Raw genomic sequence first — 23,477 nt, forward strand, 5'->3', positions numbered from 1 at the left:
TAAACAGCGGCCATCTTAAAGCAGTAGAACTCTCAGGACGGCTCTGTTGTAGAGATCCTTCCTAGCGAACCTACTTTTTTATTTTATTTTATTTTTTATCTAAAATGGTCCTAAATCGGCAAAATCTTGACTTAAATATATCTTTAAATTATGAAACAGTTTTAAAACTTACACATGTTGAAAGTAGACAGAAGGGAACTAATGCAATAGCGGGAGCAATTTTAACAACTTTAACGGTTGATTCACAACTTTAAATGACTTCCACACATAGCAAAGGTTACTATCTAGTTATCGCAATACCTTTGTGTCTAGTTAAGTGGAGGGTAAAGAATTGGGCTAGGGCCAATTGTCCCAAAAACCCTCTAAACTTCACATTGTGTGACCTTTTTTTTGAGGAAGAAAAAAAATAAAACATGAAAATTATTAGGGCTGCAGCTATCGAATATTTTAGTAATCGAGTAATCGACTGAAAATTCTATCGATTAATCGAGTAATCGGATAAAACAAATATATTTTTAGGTGAAGAGCAATTATAAATATACATGAGAAAAGACATTTCATCTAATCTTGAACCATTTTCAGTCAATCAATGTCTTTATTTTTGATGTATATTGTTGAAAACAGCCAACAATTGCATCTCAGATGTAACTAGAATTTAAAAAAAGACAAATTCACTGCTTTCACTCAAAAAACCTTTAGATCTTATTAAAATATATATATATTTATACCTAAAAATGCCATTACGCTTGATAACACACATCACTTAAAAGTTAGGATTTTTTCCCACCTGTTTCAATTGAATTTCTATTTGTGTCAAGCCATTTTTAAGTTCTAGTTAAGTTTTACGCTACTCTAAACTGTAAGTCCTGATAGGATTTTGTGTTTTTGCAGTGTTCAAGATAAATGTATGATGCAGGCTGTATTGGAGCACATTAGGGACCAGTGCTACTTGGTGTTTTATCCAGCAATGAATACTAAGCTAAAATTGATAGTTAGCATTATTGAGTTTTTATTTTACACCCTTATCACTCCACAAAGCTATGTTATGTTAAAGCCTGTATGTAAGACACGTTAGCCACGCATCGAAAGTGGTCATAATTAATAGAAACCTAGCCCTCCGCAGGGCTAAGGTTACGTGAGCTAGTGAATCAGACAGTAACGTTAATCTTATTTTTAGCGCTTAGCGCTCTTTATTAGCGCTTAGCGCTCTACTGCTTGAAGATGGCCGCTGTTTATTAACGCTGCCCAGACGCGGTCGAGTCTATCATATTACATCTAGTTCAACATACATGTGATCTCTATGAGACTCCTCAGATGCTACCTGCTACCAACTTAACATCACGCGGGCTAGTTTTTAGCAACGTCGGCGTAGTTTGGAGCGGCTGTCGGCTGCGGAAATGTTGTTTTATATTTTCTTATTGCTTCTTCCTCTACGCACGTGACGTCAGCGCGTTGTCCCGCATTAAAAGTAGTCCGAGCGAAACGTGATGCTTAGAGCTGTCAAAATAAACGATTACTCGAGGTGAATAAAATTACTCGGATCAGTTTTTAAACTCGAGTTACTCGAGTTGCTCGAGTATTCGTTTCAGCTCTAAAAATTATCACTAGTTACTTTGCCAAGTAACTAATTACTCTTAAATTCAGGTAACTGAGTTACTAACGCAATTACTTTTTGGGAGAAGTAATTTGTAACTGTAATTAATTACTTTTTTAAAGTAAAATTAACAACACTGATTATAGTGATCTCAAAATGTGTTTGTCTTCGTCTAGTTTTTGTTAACGTTTAATTAATTGTTTTTGTCTTTGAAAAAAAAAAAAATTTGACCCCAAAAATAAAGAAATATAAGTTTCCAACTATTTCGAATGAACATTAGCAGACGAGCACATACTGTAACATCTACAAGGACAACGCCAACTTCATGATGGTAATGCACACTCAGCAGGAAAAACAATACATTATTTTCAATGAACTGTACCCACCTGAACGCCATGAACTGTAAGTAAAATAAAAAAGTTGTCTGAGAGTTTAAGAGGATGCTCGCTGTTAGCATTAGCCTAATTCTAACACAAACGCTGCGAGTTACATTTCGTGTGTGATGATTAGAGCTGTCCCGACTAGTCGACATAGTCGACGTCATCGATGACGTAAATCCGTCGACGAGCACAACATCCCGTCGACGGTTAATGAAGGGTTAAAAAAATATATGCGCGGAAAGTTCAGAATGTCGGATGCTCTGTATGCAAGCGGGGAAAGCGGCACAAAGCCAAAAAAGCGCACCAGAGTGTCCAAAACATTGACTTATTTCAAAGAAACAAAGGAGCGGACACTCTTCCGTCCTGTCTCTTCAATGCCAAGCTTGGCTGCACGTCGGCCGTGAATAAACACATCAAGCGCCGTAACCCAGTTTGTAAATTTTTTTTTTATTTTTTATTTTTTGTACACCAGAGGGTGCTGTCGCCTTACTAAATAATAATGTTTCATTGACAATGGGCGTATAAGTGCTATTAGTATTGTTCTTAATGCTAACTGAAAGGTTTATTTCATGTTATGGTTTATTTTATGGTATAGAAAATTATATAAGGTTAAAAGGTCATAAATATATACAATATATACAGTGATTGCACTTAAGGGAGAGATTGTCAATGATAAGGTAATAAATTAAGGTAAAGGCAATTCATATAGGCAATTCATTGATATATAAATAAGGTTTAAAAGGAAAAAGGTGAAAAGTTTTCGTTAATTTCTAATTGTGTTGTTTTATTTGTGTGCACCATAGCTTTTACAGTGTGATTACATCAAGGATGGAATAAAAGTTGTAAACCATCAGTTTAAGAGACCATCTTTTCAATCGGGATGATACACTAGTTAATTCTATCAGCATTTGAACTCATTGTTTATTTGTGATTTATTATTGTTATTTACGTGTTTATTTGTACTTTAATAAATAATTTAGGTGTTCCAATATGTTTTTTGTGAATTGATAAGCGTCAACAAAAATTTCATTGCTAAATTAGAAAACAAAAACAAAACAAAAATTTTTTTTTTTAATTATTAGATTAGTCGACTAATCGTAAAAATAGTCGGCTGACTAATCGGGAGAAAATTAGTCGTTTGGGACAGCCCTAGTGATGATCACTCAGCACAGACCTCAATGGCTAAAGCAACATTGATGATACGGTACTCTATGGCCAAGATAAGACAACAATTCTTACTGTGTGTGCAAGCCTGCATGGAAACTGGAGACGACACACTGGTGAGTCAGGGAGGGACGCAACACATCTCATGAGTGACACAAACAGACACTGCTACGATGCAGACTAACTACACGTAAAATGTCACATATTGTGAACATGTGACGGAAACTATTGTGCATTTTGTCGCATTTTCGTGTCGTCAGTTGGACACTGGCATTCCTTTCGTTATATTTTGGGGCCGTTTACATGGTGACTCTCCGAGAATACGAAAAATTTCAAATTTGCATTTCTATGGTTCTGTCTCCATTCAAACAATGTTGCAGTTCCGTGTGAAAACGATGTAGTGTTCATGCCAGGCCCTAGGGGGCAGTGCAGATTTACAAGGCGACAGACAATGATGCACTTTGACCCCAACAACCTCCTCAGCCCGGAAGACAACATATGCGCCCACTCCAAGCAATGGCATTTTTCTTTTGCTCTAAAAGGCACAAAAATTGAAACATTCCACATATTTAAAATAAAAACATAAAAACGGTAAATTAGAGCCGACGTTCCGCAATTTTTTTTGTTTTTTTTAATGTTTAGTAGCACCGCTGCACACAACCAATGTGACGTGTGACTGCTGATGTAATCGGCGCTGGAGCTTTCCATTGATATGGATGCGGAGAAAGCCCCCTCAAGCCCCTGCCATCGAATCCTTTCACTTTGGAGCGCGGGTTCAACAGTTTGCGTCTTCGCCTTCCATTTTTGCCGATACCATATGATGGCGAGGCCATTCCGCAACACAGTCATTGCGTCTTGGTGTTGCAAAGTCGCCATGTAAACTGCCCCTTAGTCTCTGAAAACACGACAGCTTATCGTCTTGTCGTCGTCATGAAAAAAGTGTTCCTTCATTAAATGTTTTCGTTATCGTCATCGTTGGCGAAAACACTGGTGGTAGAGTAGTCCGATTGTGAGTCTAATTCTCTGCCCTGATGACCTTGTCTAAGTATCCTTGAGCAAGATGCTAAACCCCATGTTGCTCCTGGTGCTGCGTCACCAGTAGGTATATGATGATATAGTATGAATCGCTTTGAGGGCCTTACAAAGGTGGAAAGGCGCCAAACTAGTGTAACTCCATTTACAATTACCATTTAACCAATCAGAGGACGGGGTGAATACTAGTGCATTGGACAGCACGCAGGAGAGAGAGGCGCGGCTGCAACTGAGCCGAAATAAACCAGTTTTAAATGGATTTTTTTATATCGCCCGGTCGGAAAAAAAAGGCCTATACTGATATATGCCAAATTTCTAAATATCGGCGTTGATAATGTTGGAGGCGGTCTGTCAGGTCCTCCGCATGTTCATTTTCAATTCAGATGAGACGGCTAGACTGGATTGCAAAGTAAAAGACTGACTGGAGGCAAGAGATCATTACTGCGCAGTTTTAATTTCAGAAATTTCTGGGTGCATTCAATGACAGAACAAAGCTGTGTAGATAAAATGCACGCCGAACAGAGAGCTCGGCGTTGCTTATATACTGTACTTAAAAGGAGGTGTGTCTGTTTGGTGATTAATTTATCATGCAAAGTAGGTCATGAGCCTTGCTGGTTGGCAGTTAAAAGTCCATGATTATTGTTGGCAGTTATATGATTATCTGAGGCAAAACTAACTATCAGCAGTTTCAATGAAAAACAACTGGTCATGCTTGCAAGCATATCAGAAGATTGCATTAGGCGAGATGTATACTGACTTCAATAATCTGGCCATTTGATAATTGGTCTATCCGTAGTATATTCAGTGTTTCCCAAAAGTGAGTACACCCCTCGCATTTCTGCATATATTTAAGAATATCTTTTCATGGAACAACACTGACAAGTTGAAACTTTGAAACAATGAAAAGTAGTCTGTGTGCAGCTTATATAATAGAGTTCATTTATTTTCTCCTCAAAATAACTCAAAATATAGCCATTCATATCTAAACCCCTGGCAACAAAAGTGAGTACACCCTTTAGAAACTATATCCCTGAATGTCCAAATTGAGTACTGCTTGTCAATTTCCCTCCAAAATGTCATGTGACTCGTTAGTGTTTCTAGGTCCAGGTGTGCATAGGGAGCAGGTGTGTTCAAATGTGCAGTGCAGCTCAAACACTCTTTCATACTGGTCACTGAAAGTTCTAACATAGCACCACATGACAAAAAACTGATTATCTTAAAAGACGTATTGTTGCGCTACATGAAGATGGCCAAGGTTACAAGAAGATTGCCAACACCCTGAAACTGAGCTGCAGCACAGTGGCTATGATCATCCAGCGTTTTAAAAGAGCAGGGTCCACTCAGAATAGGCCTCAGGTTGGTCGTCCAAAGAAGCTGAGCGCACGTGCTGAGCGTCACATCCAAATGCTTTCTTTGAAAGATGGTCGCAGGAGTGCTGTCAGCATTGCTGCAGAGATTGAAGAGGTGTGTGTGGGGGGGTCAGCCTGTTAGTGCTCAGACCATACGCCGCACTCTACATCAATTGGTGTGCATGGCTGTCACCCCAGGAGGAAGCCTCTTCTGAAGACGGTACACAAGAAAGCCCGCAAACAGTTTGCTGAAGACATGTCAACAAAGCACATTGATTACTGGAACCATGTCCTATGGTCTGATGAGACGATTAATTTGTTTGGCTCCGATGGTGTCAAGCATGTGTGGCGGCGACCAGGTGAGGAGTACAAAGATAAGTGTCATGCCTACAGTCAAGCATGGTGGTGGGAATGTCATGGTATGGGGCTGCATGAGTGCTGCAGGTGTTGGAGAGTTACATTCCATTGAGGGAAACATGAACTCCAACATGTACTGTGAAGTACTGCAGCAGAACATGATGCCCTCCCTCCAGAAACTGGGTCACAGGGCAGTGTTCCAGCATGACAATGACCCCAAAAACACCTCCAAGATGACCGCTGCTTTACTGAAGAGGCTGAGGGGAAAGTTGATTGACTGGCCAGTAGCCAAGCATGTGTCCAGACTTGAACCCAATACAACATCTTTGGGGGATCCTCAAGCGGAAGGTGGAGGTGCGCAAAGTCTCAAATATCCGGCAGCTCCCCAACGTCATCATGGAGGAGTGTAAGAGCATTCCAATGGCAACCTGTGAAGCTCTGGTCAACTCCATGCCCAGGAGAGTAAAGGCAGTTCTGGACAATAGTGGTGGCCACACAAAATATTGACAGTTGACATGTTGTATGTTAATGCTGACAACTTTCACTATGGGGTGTGCTCACTTTTGTTGCCAGGGGTTTAGATATTAATTGCTACAGTGCCCTCCATAATTATTGGCACCCCTGAAAAAGATGAAGCTAAAAAAACACATCTTTTTCAGGGGTGCCAATAATTATGGAGGGCACTGTATATTTTGAGTTATTTTGAGGGGAAAATAAATGAACTCCATTATATAAGCTGCCCACAGACTACTTTTCATTGTGTCAAAGTTTCCTTTTGTCAGTGTTGTCCCATGAAAAGATATAAATATCTACAAAAATGCGAGGGGTGTACTCACTTTTGTGATACACTGTATCATACAAACGCGACAATTCTTTCGACTTAATGCAGCATCTGAAGGGTAAATAAGGGCTGTACCGTTGAATGTGTACCGAATTGTATGACCTACCAGCAGAGGTGGTTAGAGTAGCCAAAAATTTTACTCAAGTAAGAGTAGTGTTACGTCAAAATAATATTACTCAAGTAGGAGTAGTCATCCAAAAAATGTACTCAAGTTCAAGTAAAAAAAAACTATCCGGGAACAAGAATATGCAATTAATGAGTAACTTTGTGACTTGTAACTGCTTACAGTAGTGTGATATTTTTTTAAACAATGTTATTTTTTTTACTCTCAGCACAACGTAATCTTTATGAACTGCTATTATTATACTATACTATAACCTATTAGAAGACCATATTAGGGCAAAAAAATAAACTAAATAATGTTAGTGGAACTACAGAAAATGAAACATTACATTACATTAGAAAAAATATTTCCCACCATGAATTGAAAACAAGTCTAATGGTGTCAAATCAATTCACTGCCAAATAAAAACTAGGAGAAGGGTTCAAACAAATCTGTGCTTTCGCGTAATCTTGGCTTAATGTCGAATTGTTTTAATTTTTACAGCACTTTAAAAATGCCACGTGATTGAACAGGCTAGCGTGATCATATGACTTCCAACTGCAAACCTGCGTTGGTACGTCTGATTGTTATAATGAAGTCATGTGATTGTTGTTGCGACATCTCATTGGTGAAACTGGTAGGGCCACTGTCGGCATCTCTGGCAAAAATAAGGTCATATCTAATATTAAGATTAAAGAGGAAAAATGTAACGACTCGTGTGTAACGCAGAGTAAGAGTAGCGTTTCGCCTTTACAAATATACTCAAGTAAAACTAAAAAGTACTCTCAAAAGTACATTTTTGTCAAAAACTTACTCAAGTAAATGTGAGTAAATGGAACGCGTTACTTCTAGGGCTGTCCCATATCAATAATAAATCACAAACAATGAGGTCAAATGCTGCTGATAACTGGTGCAAAAAAATGTAAACGGAAACACTGTGACTTCACCTTTTTAACAGGAGTCAAAACAATTCTTACTCTTTTTGCGGTATGTCATTGTCTATATTGTTCTAAATGTTAAAATGAATTGCAATGTCCCGGACAATCATTTTCAGAATACTTTGTGTGAGTTCGGATGCTCTTTCTGGTGTGCATTCCGCATTTTTTGGGGAGGGGAAAACTGTTCAACTTTTGTTTGTTTTAACCTAAAAATAGATAAAGCAGAGGGCACACTGAAATATTACCACAATTATTTTGAATGAAAGGCACACATAGTCAAAGTAACAAAAATTAAATATATAGTATTAATTTTATAGTATACTACTATACTATGTATTTACACAATAATACAATAAGACTTTATAATATAAAGTAACTAACATTAGTGCAGTCATGGATTACAGTAAGCAGGCCAGTGCTGTGTTTCCATATATATTTTTATTTTTATGTATATACAGGATAATTTTTTCCCCCCAAGTGGGACCTTCCATGATTTATTAAATAAAAATGCACGTTGATATGACGCACATAAAGGCAACTTCAATTTAAAAAAAAAATTAGGGCTGTCAAACGATTAAAATTTTTAATCGAGTTAATTACAGCTTAAAAATTAATTAATCGTAATTAATCGCAATTAATCGCAATTCAAACCATCTATAAAATATGCCATATTTTTCTGTAAATTATTGTTGGAATGGAAAGATAAGACAAGATGGATATATGCATTCAACATACGGTACATAAGGACTGTATTTGTTTATTATAACAATAAATCAACAAGATGGCATTAACATTATTAACATTCTGTTAAAGTGATCCATGGATAGAAAGACTTGTAGTTCTTAAAAGATGAATATTAGTACAAGTTATAGAAATGTTATATTAAAACGCCTCTTAATGTTTTCGTTTTAATAAAATTTGTAAAATTTTCAATCAAAAAATAAACTAGTAGCCCTATTCTGTCCTCAATGTGTGTGAGTACACAAATTGACAGATAGCGAACATAAGTTCCAAAAAGAAATCAGACGGTGTGGCAAAGTTGCATGGGCTTTACTGAAGTAATCTCTTTTTGACAGGAGCACGTTTCTTGTATTTTTGTAAAACTGAAAATAACAAGGCAATGTGTCAATAACTTGCATAAATCACAAAATAACATAAAATGTACACACACGTGTCCATTTGAGCAGTAGCACTAGCCAATTAGCTCACAAGCATCTAACAATGTAACTAGGGCTGCAGCTATCGAATATTTTAGTAATCGAGTAATCGACTGAAAATTCTATCGATTAATCGAGTAATCGGATAAAACAAATATATTTTTAGGTGAAGAGCAATTATAAATATACATGAGAAAACAAGACATTTCATCTAATTTTGAACCATTTTCAGTCAATCAATGTCTTTATTTTCGATGTATATTGTTGAAAACAGCCAACAATTGCATCTCAGATGGAACTAGAACTACAAAAAAAAAGAAGAAAAAAAAAAGACTAATTCACTGCTTTCACTCAAAAAACTTTAGATCTTATTACAAAAAAAATTATATATATCTTACCTAAAAATGCCGTTATGCTTGATAACACACATCACTTAAAAGTTTGGATTTTTTCCCACGTCTTTCAATTGAATTTCTCTTTGTGTCAAGCCATTTTTAAGTTCTAGTTAAGTTTTAAGTTAGTCTAAACTGCAAGTCCTGATAGGATTTTGAGTTTTTGCAGTGTTCAAAATAAATGTGTGATACAGGCTGTATTGGAGCACATTAGCACCAGTGCTACTTGGTGTTTTATCCAGCAATGACTACTGAGCTAAAATTGATAGTTAGCATGATTAAGTTTTTTTTTACACCCTCATCACTCCACAATGCTATGTTATGTTATGTTAAAGCCTGTATGTAAGACACGTTAGCCAAGCACCGACAGTGGTCATAATTAATAGAAACCTAGCCCTCCGCAGGGCTAACGTTACTTCAGAACAGTAACATTAATCTTATTTATTAGCGCTTAGCGCTCTTTATTAGCGCTTAGCGCTGTACTGCTTTAAGATGGCGGCTGTTCACTAAAGCTGCCCAGACGCGGCCGAGTCTGTCATTTAGCATCTAGTTCAACATACATGTGATCTCTATGAGACGCATGAGACGCTACCTGTACCAACGTAGCATCGTGCGGGCTAGTATTTAGCAACGTCGGCGTCGTTTGTGGCGGCTGTCGGCTGCAGTAAGTTTTTTTTTTTCCCCCTTCTTCCTCTCCGCACGTGACAGCGCGTTGTCCCGCATTAAAAGTGGTCCGAGCAAAACGTGATGCTTAGAGCTGTCAAAATAAACGATTACTCGAGGTGAATAAAATTACTCGGATCAGTTTTTAAACTCGAGTTACTCGAGTTGCTCGAGTACTCGTTTCAGCTCTAAATGTAACTGCATTTCACCATATATGTGAACAAATTCAAATACACATCATCAATAACTATCTAATACTCATGAATATAAACAAAGGAGGAATATAACTCACAAGCGATGCATGTATTAGACACAAACAGTGTGATGGGGCTATGAGAACTGCCACTGAATACTGGATGCGGACGTTAGCTGGTCTGAATAGCACTGTCTATTAGGCCTGAACGATATTGGAAAAAACTATTGTTGCGATTTTTTTTAGGTTTGCAATATATTGCGATATTATATTGCGATATTAAAAAAAAAAAAGATCTATCTTTTTTAAAGAAATTTTCACTAAATGACTTGAATAGCTGTTTGGAAATACTTTACATAACACACCGTGACCACAGTGTATTCATATAATACCGTTTAATTTGTGAATGATGAAGATTTCTGTATGATGGTATCCAGGAAGTCATGTCTGCACAAAATAGATCATTTATTGAATACAATATTTTACACTTCAACAGCAGCAAATACATTAAATGATAAATAAAAGAGCAGGTGCATTAGTCCCCTAAGTTTTTGACAAAATATAACAATAAATAAAAACTTCTGTAAAATAACAACAAAGTTGTCAACATATTTGAACAAAAATATTAAATATGACAAATAAAAGAGTTGTTCACAAACTATAACAATAAATAAAAACCTCAGTAAAACAACAAAGTTGTCAACATATTTGAACAAAAATATTAAATATGACAAAAGAGTTCACAAACTATAACAATACATAAAAACCTCAGTTAAACAACAAAGTTGTCAACATATTTGAACTTAAATATTAAATCTGACTAATAAAAGTGCAAGTGCATTAGTCCCCTGAGTTGTTTACACAAAATATAACAATATAAAACTGCAAAACGGCAACAAAGTTGTAAAAATATTTCAACAAAAATATTAAGTATCAAAACTTTATGTGCAGCTGCACTATATATAGTTATTTGAAAAATACGGTTTACAATAAATTTAAATATAAAAGAAACAAACTCAATTGAACTTGTAAATAATTGAACTGAATAACTGCAAATAACTGTGATGAATAACAGAACCATTTTAACTCCCAAATTTCCTGCCTTCCTGATAGCTGTCACATTAAAAGAAGAAAAGACATTCCTTCAGCTGTGTTATGTATTTGTCTGCATATCGTCCACCTTCCTTGCTCAGCAATTCTCAACTGGGTCTCATAGGTTTTTGGCCAAGACTATTAGTTTATCCACTATAGCAGGCTTGAGACAAGAACGTTGGCATTTAACAATGTTCCCACCTGTGCTAAAAAGCCTCTGATGGGGAGCTCGTAGCAGGAATGCATAGATACCTGCGTTTTAAATGGTCCCTCATGTTTGACAGATTACTTCTTGTTGAGGCAACCATGGCGAGGCACTGTCGACAGGGCTGTTTTTTGTCCCTTATAGTCTTGTTCTTGCCAAAATACTTCCAAAACTCCTTTTGGATACAGTCTTCCTTGCTCCTCCAACGTGTTGATTGCTTGCTTTCACTTTGAGAACGGGCCCTCCTCCCTCCGCTCTGCTGTTCGGCCCCTCCTCCCTCCACTCCGCTGTTGCAGGGGGAGGGGGAGGAGCCGATGACTTGCTGGAGAGAAAGAGAAACTGTGCGCTTTTTTTCCCCTCTCCTTCCTCAAAACAAACGTTTGTGGATTAAAAAAAATGAAATTAAAAAACTATCGCACGTCCTTGCGATGGGACTATTGCACATGCGCACATCGCGATGGCGATGTTTAAACGATATATCGTTCAGGCCTACTGTCTATTAGTGTGAGTTCGCGTCGACATATAATCACGTCAGAAAAGCGCGCCGAAACCCAAATAATCAGCTGCACTGAATCGCCAGCAGATGGCGACATTACGCCAGATAACATATGCAAGTCACACCCAAGCGCCAGCAGAGGGCGGAAAAACTCCATAAAACACAATTAACAAGTTGGCCTTTCACTGTACTGACATTTAAATCTGTCTGAGCGGGCCTAGTGCGTTAATTGCGTCAAATATTTTAACGTGATTAATTAAAAAAATTAATTAACGCGCGTTAACGCGATAATTTTGACAGCCCTAAAAAAAATCGTTAGAAAGTTGTATGGATTTACAATCCGCTAGCTTGTTGTTTCCTGTTGTCTTCCGAAATACACCTGGGTGACGGCGCGTCAAGTGTTCGTTCATAGCCGACGTGCTACCGTGGTGTGCGAGCTCAGTTTAGCAAAAAGAGTACACACAGTGGTGGCACCCTCCATATTTTCCTTGAAATAATTTCAGGTTCTGGCTAGTCTGGTCCGCTTTTTTGGCTTTATGCCGCTTTCACCGTGTTACCAATTCTGCCCTTCTTGGTAATTGGCGGTGTTTTCAACTGCTCACTGCAGTGAGGAGTGAACTGGCGATTCACTTGATTCATTTTTGTCAGTTCGTCCGATTTCCTCCTCAGCAAGGCGGCGGCGTGCATAAAAACACTGAGAGGCGTCAGATGGCTTTTTATGGATACTTTTATTGACCAAAACAAAAACGTGATAGATGCAGCCACTTAACTCCGCGCTTCCCACGCACTTTTCCAACTCTCACGGATCTCGTTCCCTCCCTCTCTCTCGCTCGCCCACTTTCTTTCTCTCCGCTCAATCTGACAATGCCGGTCACATTGATAATAACAGCGGCCTCCTTGGGGGTGCAGGTAGCAATTGCTTGCATCGCGAGCGCCCGCCATTCTAAACTTTATCTGCATGTAATTTTTTTAACCCGTCATTATCCATCGACTGTATGTTTTGCCCGTCGACGCATTTACGTCATCGATGACGTCGACAACGTCGACTAGTCGGGACAGCTCCAGTTACTTCCCACCGCTGCATACCAGTTAGTTTGGTCCTGTAAATTTGAAAAGAAATTCCATGAAAGTTGTGTACGAAATTGAACTGAACGTCATATTGAGAGTATGTTATATTGGAAAAATGGCAAGTTTTTTTTTAAGAGACAAAATACACCACAATTATTCATCATTCCTCTTAGTAGGTAGAGCATAGCAAAATCTTCCACACTAATGAGGAATAATGGGTTATGATCCGATGAAACCTAGTTGGAACATTTTGGCTATATTTCCAAAAGGTATGTTCATTAAAAAAGGGTTGCATAGATTTTATATTTATTGTATGCATAGAAATATTTGCCAAATAGTTTACTAGCCTTACGATACCTGTACTGTACTGTATATTCATAAAATGCCAAAGCAAGCACTGGGGTAGATTGGCAAATAATGCTGTTTGTGTATTGCTGTTCATGTTCGATATTGGTCTTCTCTGCCTGTCATGGTAGCTTAATAAATTGTACAAGCAGGTATAGCGGAATAGTCCTCGATGTAATATAGGATTTATATTGTATTTGTATTGTTTTTATTTGCTTTCAAATTCAGATGATTACTTTACTGCCTTCCAGCTTAAAACAACACCATTTCAAATAAAGTTTATGTGTCAAGTAAGTTCAGACCCTTTCGAAGCTATCTTCAATTGAAAACACTACAAAGAACAGATATTTAATGTTCAAGTTGGAGTTTATTGAATTATTTAAGATAGGGTCAACATATATTACTGAAGATATATAGTATGTACATGTTATATGGCTGCAACTAACGATTATTTTATAATCGATTAGTCGGACGATTATTTAAACGATTGTTCGATTCATCTGATAAATGTTTCAATTACCTTCACAATTTAACTTGAAGTTGTTTTAGACATGTTGTATGTAATGAAGACAAAATGGATGACTATTTCTTTCAAAAATAATAGCTTCCTGACTTAACTGTACAATCTTAAATACTGTAAATTTCAGGACTATTAGGCACACCTGACTATAAGCTGCCATCCTCCAAATTTGACACAAAAACAGCATTTCTCCACAGATAAGCCGCAATGGACTATAAGCCGCAGCTGTCATGACTGTATTATGGGATATTTAAACTAAACAATGTTAACCGGTAACACTTTATTTGACAGTGGCATCATAAGACTGTCATAAAACCAAATGAACTACCATGAAGCTTTGAATCAATTGGCTGCAAAGCTTCATTTGGCCATCATTGCTCAATGTAATCTCTCCCTTCCCTTGGAAGAGACAGACAACCTCTGCTGCGACCCGCTGTCAACACTGTTGTAGTCCAACGTGCCTCCTAGCATGCATTACAGCACTACAAATGTAAATAGCAAAATGTATGTTCTTTGCTAATTATTTCTTCAATTACTGTTCCAGTTCTTTCATTGACTGCTAGTTATGGTATTTGTAAACACTTTATTTGACAGTGGCGCCTTAAGAATGTCATAAGACCATCTTAATCATGACATGACATTGCTATGATCATTAATTAATGCTTATGACAGATGTCATTTTGTGTCATCCGGCAAATTATCTCACGTTTGAATGGATGTAAACGATCTGAGCTGAACATAAATGGAGTTAGTGAAATAATTTGCCGGATGACTCTTAATGACATCTGTCATAAGCATTCATTAATGCGCATGATAGTCTCGGGCTGCAGCTATCGATTATTTTAGTAGTCGATTAATTGATGAAGTAGTTAATTTGAATAATCGAGTCATCGGATAAGGAGCATAAAAAAATAAAATACATGAGCTGAGCCTCAAATGGAATGAAAAATAAATAAATGAGGATCTAAACAATTGGCTAATTTACATAGCAAAAGTCTGCGAGCTTAAATGCTATAAAATGCTAACCTTTTTTTTAATTTAATTTTTTTTTTAAAAATAATGCTCTTAACAATTGGTTCAAACACATATTCCCACAAAAAACGGCTAAATATACCTATAAACAAAATTATGAATGCATTAAAAAACATTAGCTCAAACAAAAACTTCGCTTATGTTGGTCTTAACAGAAATCAACTGGATTCAGCAATGTGAAATGAGTTATATTCACTGAGGGCAGTGTATCCACCCAAGTCAATAAAACTAAATAACACTTTCAAAACAAACCATTGCAACGCCACTTTAATTAAACGAATACTCGAAGCAGCATACTTTTATTTGAATGTTTTTTCTAATCAAATTACTCGAGTTAATCAATTAATCGTTGCAGCACTTGTGTCATGTCATAATTATGATGGTCTTATGGCAGTCTTATGACGCTGCTGTCAAATACAGTGTAACCTATTAACCCAAATAAATCAACAAATAAGCTGCACTAGACTATAAGCCGCAGGATTCAAAATAACGGGAAAAAAAGTAGCGGCTTATAGTCCGAAAATTACGGTACATGAAACTTGTTAAAGTTTTAAATGAAGGTTCTGAGTACAAAACATAAAAAAAAAATCTCAGTACAGAAGTTCTGTTCATTCAAATACAAAAAATGTGCTGCCGATGGATGTTTTGGTCTTTTGTGTGCAAAGTGCTGATATAAATTGTGTCAATGACTCATTTGTTTAATTTAAACAACAAAATCGAATAAGGAGGATGCAGACTGTAATGAATCAGTTTTCTTTATCAAACAGTTGTGCATGAATTCAATCCAATTTTAAAGCACTGTCTTGTATGAAAATTTACAGTTTGAATGGGAGCTTGTGTTGAAAGGCAACTCTAAGCTGTTATACTGTATGTATGGGTTTATGTGTGTGGTTTGTTTATAAAATAAATGAGACAACTTTACTATCTAAAAGTAACTCAATTGCTAATATACTTCTCCAAAACACAATACAAACGGACACTTAAGACAGTGATTAGCATAACTGTTAACTAGCTCAGCGCTCAATGCTAAGAATACAAACAATAGAATTGGCTTCATTTACTCACTTCTGACAGAGGCACACTGGATCAAACAACACAAAAGGCAGTCTAACTTCGATACTTCATAATATTATTTTATTGATTCAGCAACTCAACCTAAGTGCAGCAGTGAACACTCTTTCTCGCTCATGCAGTAAACACTGGCGCGCGCAACCTCACATGACACACAAAAAAGGACCCAAATGGGACTGCGCAGTGCTGCCGGCAAAAATCGATTATCAAAATAGTTGGCAGCTAATATATTAAGCAAGAACAGATCTCCCAACAGATTGGGAAAGTTAATGAATGCTCGAAAAACACATGTGGTTGATTGAAAACTTTTGAAATGTGTCATGATTGGGGATAAAAGAACTATCCCTGAAAGACGAATTGATCACAAGGAAAGAATGGTGTCAGGTAAATCACTTTGTGAACACCTGCATGAGCAAATAGTCCAACGTTTAAAGAATGTTTCATAACATACAATGGATCATATCTACTTCAACACAATAAGCAGTTTCAGGGGAACGCTTTGGTTGTGGATGAGTTTTCAGTCTTTAGTTAGTTTCAAGCTACTGACACGTCACCTGGTGCAAAGATTTCTCCTACTGTTTAGTTGCATTTTAAGTTTGCGCATATTCTACAGTTCATCATGAGAACTTTGCAAGGTAGAAGTGCAAAAACACACAGTACATTACTGAACAGTATATTTAATTATAATATAATTTCTCAATATTTATATTTACGCAGTGTGATATTTGATGGAACGTGAAACACAACAGAGTAGGTTTCGTCTCATCCCCGGTGATTGTAATTCCGAACGAAACATAGCTTTTACTGTATTGCTTTGCCTTTGAGCTCTCTGGCTTCGCTTTTTATTTTTTTTATTTTATTTTTTGTTTTTAGCACGACTCATACTAATGTAAGATCAGGTCTAAAAAAATCCAGCCCGACCCAGGTCCACGGGTATTAAATCCCGGCCCGAGCCCGATCAAATAGCTTGATTTTGCAGACCCGAGCCCGAAACAAACCCGAAATTTAATGTTTTATTTGTGAGGACTCTGGAGACGGATGAAAAGGAGGGGATGCGTCAGTCAGACTTGGACAGAGAACTCCTTGGGAAAAGAGACTGGTTGCGTTTTGTGTGACCACATTTGTGACGATGCCTGTGTATAATGTTAACAAATTAAATAGGGCTGCAGCTATGAATTATTTTAGTAGTCGATTAATCGATGAACTAGTTTGTTCGAATAATCGAGTAATCAGATAAGGAACATAAAAAATAAAATACTTGGGCTGAGCCTCAAACGGTTTAAAAGAATAAATAAATGAGGATCTAAGTACAACAAAAGAACAGTTGGCTAACTTACATAGCAAAAGTCCGCTAGCTTAAATGCAATTTTTTTTTTCTTTAACAATGTGTTTTAACCATTTTTTAAGAGCATACTCCCACAAAAAACGGCTAAGTATACCTATAAAGTAAATTACGAATGCATTAAAAAAAATTAGCTCAAACAAAAACTTAGCTTATGTTGGTCTTAACAGAGCATCTGGATTCAGCCATGTGAAATGAAATGTCATATTCACTGTTCACACAAAGGGCAGTGTATCCATCCAAATCAATAAAACTAAATGCAAACACTTCCACTTAAATTAAACGAATACTCGAAGCAGCAAAATTTCATTGAAATCTTTTTTCTAATGGAATTACTCGAGTTTATCGATTAATCGTTGCATCACTAAAATTAAAATCCTGTCTTATTACAGATATTTGACAATCATCATTTCTGCCAGTACAGTTTTTTAAATGCCTACTCAGTGTCGAGGTGCCATTCTCTCTGCTCTCGTATGAGAGCAAAGCGCCACATTCGTTACATTCAGCGAAGCCGACACAGGTTTCTGTAGCATCTTCAACAATCAATTTGAAGCCATTCCACACCCCACTCTTACCGGTGCGTGCGTTTCAATTCAATTCAATTCAATTCCCCTGTCATTAGTGTGTTTTTAACTTCTTGCTGCTCCATATTGAAATACCAGGTCAAAAGTATGTAATGGATGCGGAGGGGAATATTAAAAAGAGGCCGGGGCCACAGCGTTCACATGCGCAGGGCATGCTCTGGCTCTGCTGCTCCTGTTTGCAATTACCATATGTACAGCACCTCTGTATTATCCAAATTATTTATTTTATAACAAGTATTCCTCACTTTAACATCGTTTTGGTATACATAATATATAAATATATATTTATTTTAAAAAAGTTGGCAAGAGAGAAGCTTGGCCCGACCCGAACGTAATAATTGACATTTTGGCCCGAGGGCCGGGTCGGGTTCGGACTCGGGCCAAGATCTTACCTCTACGCCACAGCTACCATGTGCGTCACATTCGTTCTTGGTTACGTGCGGGCAAGCGGGTTAATTGCTTGTCTTGCGTTCAATAACTGCACGGAATTATAGCGATCAGCCACCTTGCTGTCCACGACAGTGTGGACCCCAGCACTTAGACATTAGATTCGTCAAGTGTAGAAATTATTCTGTCCATTAAATACCGCCAGGGGCCACCGTAACAATCTTATTAAAAAAAAAAAAAAAAAAAAAAAAAAAAAAAGCGATGTTAGATAGTTTCTCGCAGCACACCTGACTATCTCTCACGGCACACTACAGTATTATGCCGCGGCACACTGGTTGAAAAACACTGGTCTAGGAAATTCAGGCGCTTCTGGAGCTATTATTTTCTATTTGTGTGATTCAATAAACCTGGTTTAGGCATTTCATTGAAGTTCGGTGTTTTCATTATTCCATTTTTTTACACCAATTTTTACACTTTTACTGCAAATGGATATCAGCTCCAAAAATCTGTTATCGGCCCTACTAACTATTTATAACCAGTATCGGTATCAGTCCTGAAAAACCAATGTCGGTCAATCTCTACTGCTTAGTACCACAGTCGTTTTCAGCTTGAGCTAGATTCTGGACTCTGCTTTAAGTTTCCAAAAGTTTTCTAGTGACTGAGATGTACAGAAGCTATGGATTGCTAACATCTATCTAGACAACTTAAGTAGAGGTTATGTATGTGTCAGTCATTTCCAAAACTGTGACATCATCGAACCTTCAACTCCAGAGGGTCACAGGCTGCAAAAGAAGGGAGCTGTACCCATACATTTTCATCGGAACAAGTTCCGGTTTCATGTCCCAGTGATCTAAAAGTAGATTATACTGTATGAGTTGCGGCCATAGCAAGTTCATATTATCATGAAACAGCTTGCATTTGTTTTGAAATATTAGATACGGTTGTTATTTCGACTGGGCAGAAGCCAATCTCAAAGAATGTTTTCAATTAGATCTTGTGATGTCAAGGAAATATTGGGAAATTAACTGAGCATTGTCTGTTGAGACCTCTGAAGAATAGTTCCAACAGAGGGAGCCACCATGCCACATGGTCGCCTAGGTGAATGTGCATGTGGAGAAGGAAAGGAAGAAGAGGAACAATCTCTTCACATGCTCTCGTTCTCTCTCTCTTGTCTTTCTATCTCTCAACCTTGCTCTATCTTCTGTTCTTGGCTCCCTCTTCTTAGTGGAGGCCATGGGAAGAAAGCAGGTATGATGCTTCATTGAGGCACACAAGGCAAAAGACACGCGAGCTAGCTTTGACCTCTTTGTACTTGGTTGGTTTTGAATAGTCAGAAAAGATTCATAGCCTATTAAAACCAGAAGTCAATGTCTTGAACCGCTTGTCTTTGCATCCAGATTGTCTCTGCAAAGTGTTCTTCCTTAGAAATGCACTGGTTCTTTTTATTCCTATTTCTTTAAATCTTTAACATGACCTCATATACGAATATTGAGGAGTAGTCATTATTTTGGGTGTAGGGCTACAGTTGAAAAGGCAGCTATGAGCCTGCAGTGTTGGATCTTGTTATAGGAGAGGAGCAGTTTTGTGGCTTAAAGCCCTGGCTCTGTTCTCAGCGCAATGGCTGCATTGAAAATTTGATGTCATATCAGTACCACATTTGTCTATTTTTTTTCTTTCCTAGGTCCCAAGGGTTGATATGTTCATTGAAGTAATGTTATTGAATGTACCGCAGCAGAGATTTACTGTCAATCTGTCAACATGTTAGATTCAGATATGATGGAATCTTCTGTTTTCAGATAAAATATTAAGTCATGCTCTCATTGTGATTTTGTCCTTTTGTAATGCTGGATACGTTCATCTCATCAGACACTGAAAACAAATGAATTGTAATGGTTGTCACACCCTGTCATGCTGTTAAGGTAGTTCTTTTGTTTGTTGTAGGAATCTGATTTGAGCAATAGAAGCAACATAGTACAATATGTAATTACCCATCTTATTCGGTACTTCAGTATTGTTCTTCATTTTGTGGTCTAGAAGCTCCATTGTGTTAATAGTCAAGCATTTATGTTGCTCCAGCAACAAGGTTGAATTTAGAAATCTTACCACTTCTCATGGAAGCATGCAAAATGTATTTTTGCTTGGGCCGGGAATTGCAACTTAATTAAGGAGCCTCTATGAACTCAGGCATTGGTTTTCAGATCTCTCTTTTCCCCATTTAGTGTTAAACTGCTGCAATGGCTGCACGGTAGCGGTAAACAATCCAGTTGCGAAATGGCGGAGATCTGCAGACAGGCTTCTCTGCCTCCCTTCCCCCTCTTCCCTCCTGATATAGCAGATGTTCAACTGTCAACCACTAGGGGGAGGGAGGAGCACAAAGACTTTCATAACTGGTTGTCCTCAATCCAGGGAAATAGTGAACTGTATGAATCTTACTTTCTTATACACAAAATCAGTCCTGGGTCATTTGGGTCATTGATCTTTGAGAAATGTCTCAATCTAGATGTTCTATAGAAGACACTTTAGGTCTGGCTCTTAGCCTTGCGTTCAGCCTTGGCTCAGCGACTCATTGGAATATGGTTCTGTAAATCCTCCTAGGAGTATACGTGATTTTTGACAATGTACTGTTTGTTTCTTTCCAAATATATTGTCGAAGTGTTTACTGATCCTAACTGTAATCCTTTGTGTCTCCTAAAAAAATCTAATTACATGTGTTATTTTCAATGTTATGATCTGTCAAATAATCTACTTTATGGACTGTCTGAAGATACAGTCTACTAGTTTTTCACAGATTTGTATTCCAATCACTATAATTTACAAAAACACTTGATAAATTCATAAATAGAATCTGTCACATCTAGAATGTTATCATGAATACATTGATCTTTTTCCATTAGCCCAGTGGTCTTGCCAAAGGAACCGTTTACAAAGCTGAGGAACCATCTAATAAAGAGGGGCTAAACCTGGAAACCAATGGAAAGACAGGTATAATTTGTCTGTTATTTAAAGCGATGTAATATTACTTCATTTCAAACAAACAAACAAACAAAAAAAGATTTCGAAAAGGGATGTCTGTGCTATTTATTGGTGGGGGCGTAGCACGCATACACTACCTTAATAATTACTCCATGTGCCCACTTTGAGGCAGGATAGCAGTTCAGAAAAGCAAAGCAATAAAACAAAACTAAACACCCAACATAAACATGTTTCTGTTTCCAATCTAATATGCACCTTTGGGTATGGCTCATAGATGAACAAAGAGTGGAAATGGACAAGCTGGCCTCGGCTCCTGTTGCTGAACCAGTGCTTAATGGAACTGAATCTGACAACTCAAGGCACAACAGCCCGACATACTGTTCTTCAACAGGGCACAGCAAAGCACCATCATTAGTAAATGAGAATGGTACGTCGGACATGGAGACACCACACGGTTCTGTTACAGGAAGCAATGGATTCATTCTTGTCAAGCCACAACAAGAGGAAAGCTCTCAAACCACGCCTGCTTTGGCAGTTTCCCCTCACAGGACTAACCGGCCAATTTCGAATGCCTCTACAGGAGTACACGTGACCAAACCTTCCTCTCCATCAGCCTCTGGTTCTCCTCAGACTTTAGGTGCACTAAGGACTGACCCTATTACGTCAGGGCAGGAGACAATGGACTCTAAAAATGGCACAGCCCCAGCTATAACAGCTTCAACACCTCTCATGGTGCACAGAGCTCGCAAAACCATGTCCAGGCCTGCTGTCACTCTCGAACAAAAGGTAAAATATTCCAGAATGTTTTCTTATTTTTACTTTTGTACTAGGGTATTAGCCGTGCGATGGACATATAGCAATATTTGTGTTATATCTTTCCTCCTTGAATCGTTACCTTATTATTGTAGAGGGTTTTGTGTGTCCCAATGATCCTAGAGCTAAGTTGTCAAGGCATCCTAGGTGAGGGTCCTGACAAGGCAGGGCTCAAAGCCCCTCCCTTTGATAAACACGTCATTTGGATATCATTTTCTTCACCTGGATGTGGATCGTCGGGGCCCACCCACTGGAGCCAGGCCTGGAGGTTGTGCTAGATATCAAGTGCCTGATAGCCAGGTCCACTTACATTGGGCCCAGCAGGTGCAGGGGTTTAAACTAGCGATTGAACACATTTTGAGGTGCTGCTTTGTCTGTTTATATGTGTGCGCAGTGGTGTTGGCTTGATGTGAATGGCATTCTGAGCAACCCAATGATAGATTTAAACAATACTCGAGTTTCTGAGTATAGCAACATGCATGGATTTTCAGTGTATCTTTGCTCTAGAGACCGATGACATCACCCAAGATTTTGGTTATTTCAAAATAACCATTGCAATTGATTATTTTACAAATTGCTCCAAAACAAATGGATATTTTGAAAAAATGAATACCTTTTTCGTTGTTTCAAAGTGAGCTTATTAATAAAAAAACAAATGTTCTGCTTTGCCCCTTAGATTTTAGGTTGGTGGCAAGTGTGCTCCTCATAAAATAAATTGGGAGTCTTGAGCTTGTCCTCCCACCACCATTCTAGACACTTATACTTTCATTTTGTTGTTGTTGTTAATGACAGCTTCTCAAGAAGGAATTAAGAGAAGCAAAGAATGCCAAATTGGAAACTTTGGTTTCATCTGACACACCGGAACCTTCGCAGCTGTGCTCAACAGAAAACCATCTACCTCAGAATTTTTTGGATTCGCCGGCTTCAGCACAAACCGCTTCATTGGCTTCACCAGCAAATACTGTTGTTTCTTCCCCTCAGCTCACTTCAACGCAAGCCAAGCTCCAACATGGTCACACAGGTTCCAGACACAAATAACCACACATTGCGATATTTGGGGATTTTTTTTAATTTTTATTTTTTTTGTTTTTATTGTCTTTTGATATAGGCTTGTTCACAGGAGCATTGTCTTTCCGTAAGAAGAAGAGACGAATGGGGATTTACAGCCTAGTTCCCAAGAAGAAGCCTAAAGTTCTTCGTCAGACAACAATGCTGGAAATGTTTAAGGCTGTACAATCGAATCCCAAAAATCCAGAGGTCAGTGCTAATTACATAAAAAATAGATCACAGCAATTTGTAGAACTTCACAACCAGTTGTTTGTGTCCAATGTTGCTAATGCTGATATTTCAGTTATATAATTTCTATTTTTTGGTGTCTTTCCTCCT

The 23,477-nt window shown here is 37.9% G+C and overlaps 1 protein-coding gene across 4 annotated transcripts in view; it reads left to right on the plus strand.

Moving 5' to 3' along the window:
- ehmt1b (euchromatic histone-lysine N-methyltransferase 1b) overlaps positions 1–23,477 on the plus strand; it is a 65,657-nt gene that overhangs the window by 5,881 nt on the left and 36,299 nt on the right. For 3 of the 4 annotated variants that reach the window (XM_057819335.1, XM_057819331.1, XM_057819334.1), the window contains exons 2-5: positions 21,200–21,287; positions 21,553–22,064; positions 22,884–23,112; positions 23,200–23,348. In XM_057819335.1, coding sequence (XP_057675318.1) covers positions 21,200–21,287; positions 21,553–22,064; positions 22,884–23,112; positions 23,200–23,348 — 978 coding nt within the window. The remainder of the gene's footprint in view (positions 1–21,199; positions 21,288–21,552; positions 22,065–22,883; positions 23,113–23,199; positions 23,349–23,477) is intronic. The other variant, XM_057819333.1, reaches the window with a different exon arrangement.

This window comes from Corythoichthys intestinalis, chromosome 17 (genome assembly GCF_030265065.1).
Source record: "Corythoichthys intestinalis isolate RoL2023-P3 chromosome 17, ASM3026506v1, whole genome shotgun sequence".
In the NCBI taxonomy this organism is placed as follows: Eukaryota; Metazoa; Chordata; class Actinopteri; order Syngnathiformes; family Syngnathidae; genus Corythoichthys; species Corythoichthys intestinalis.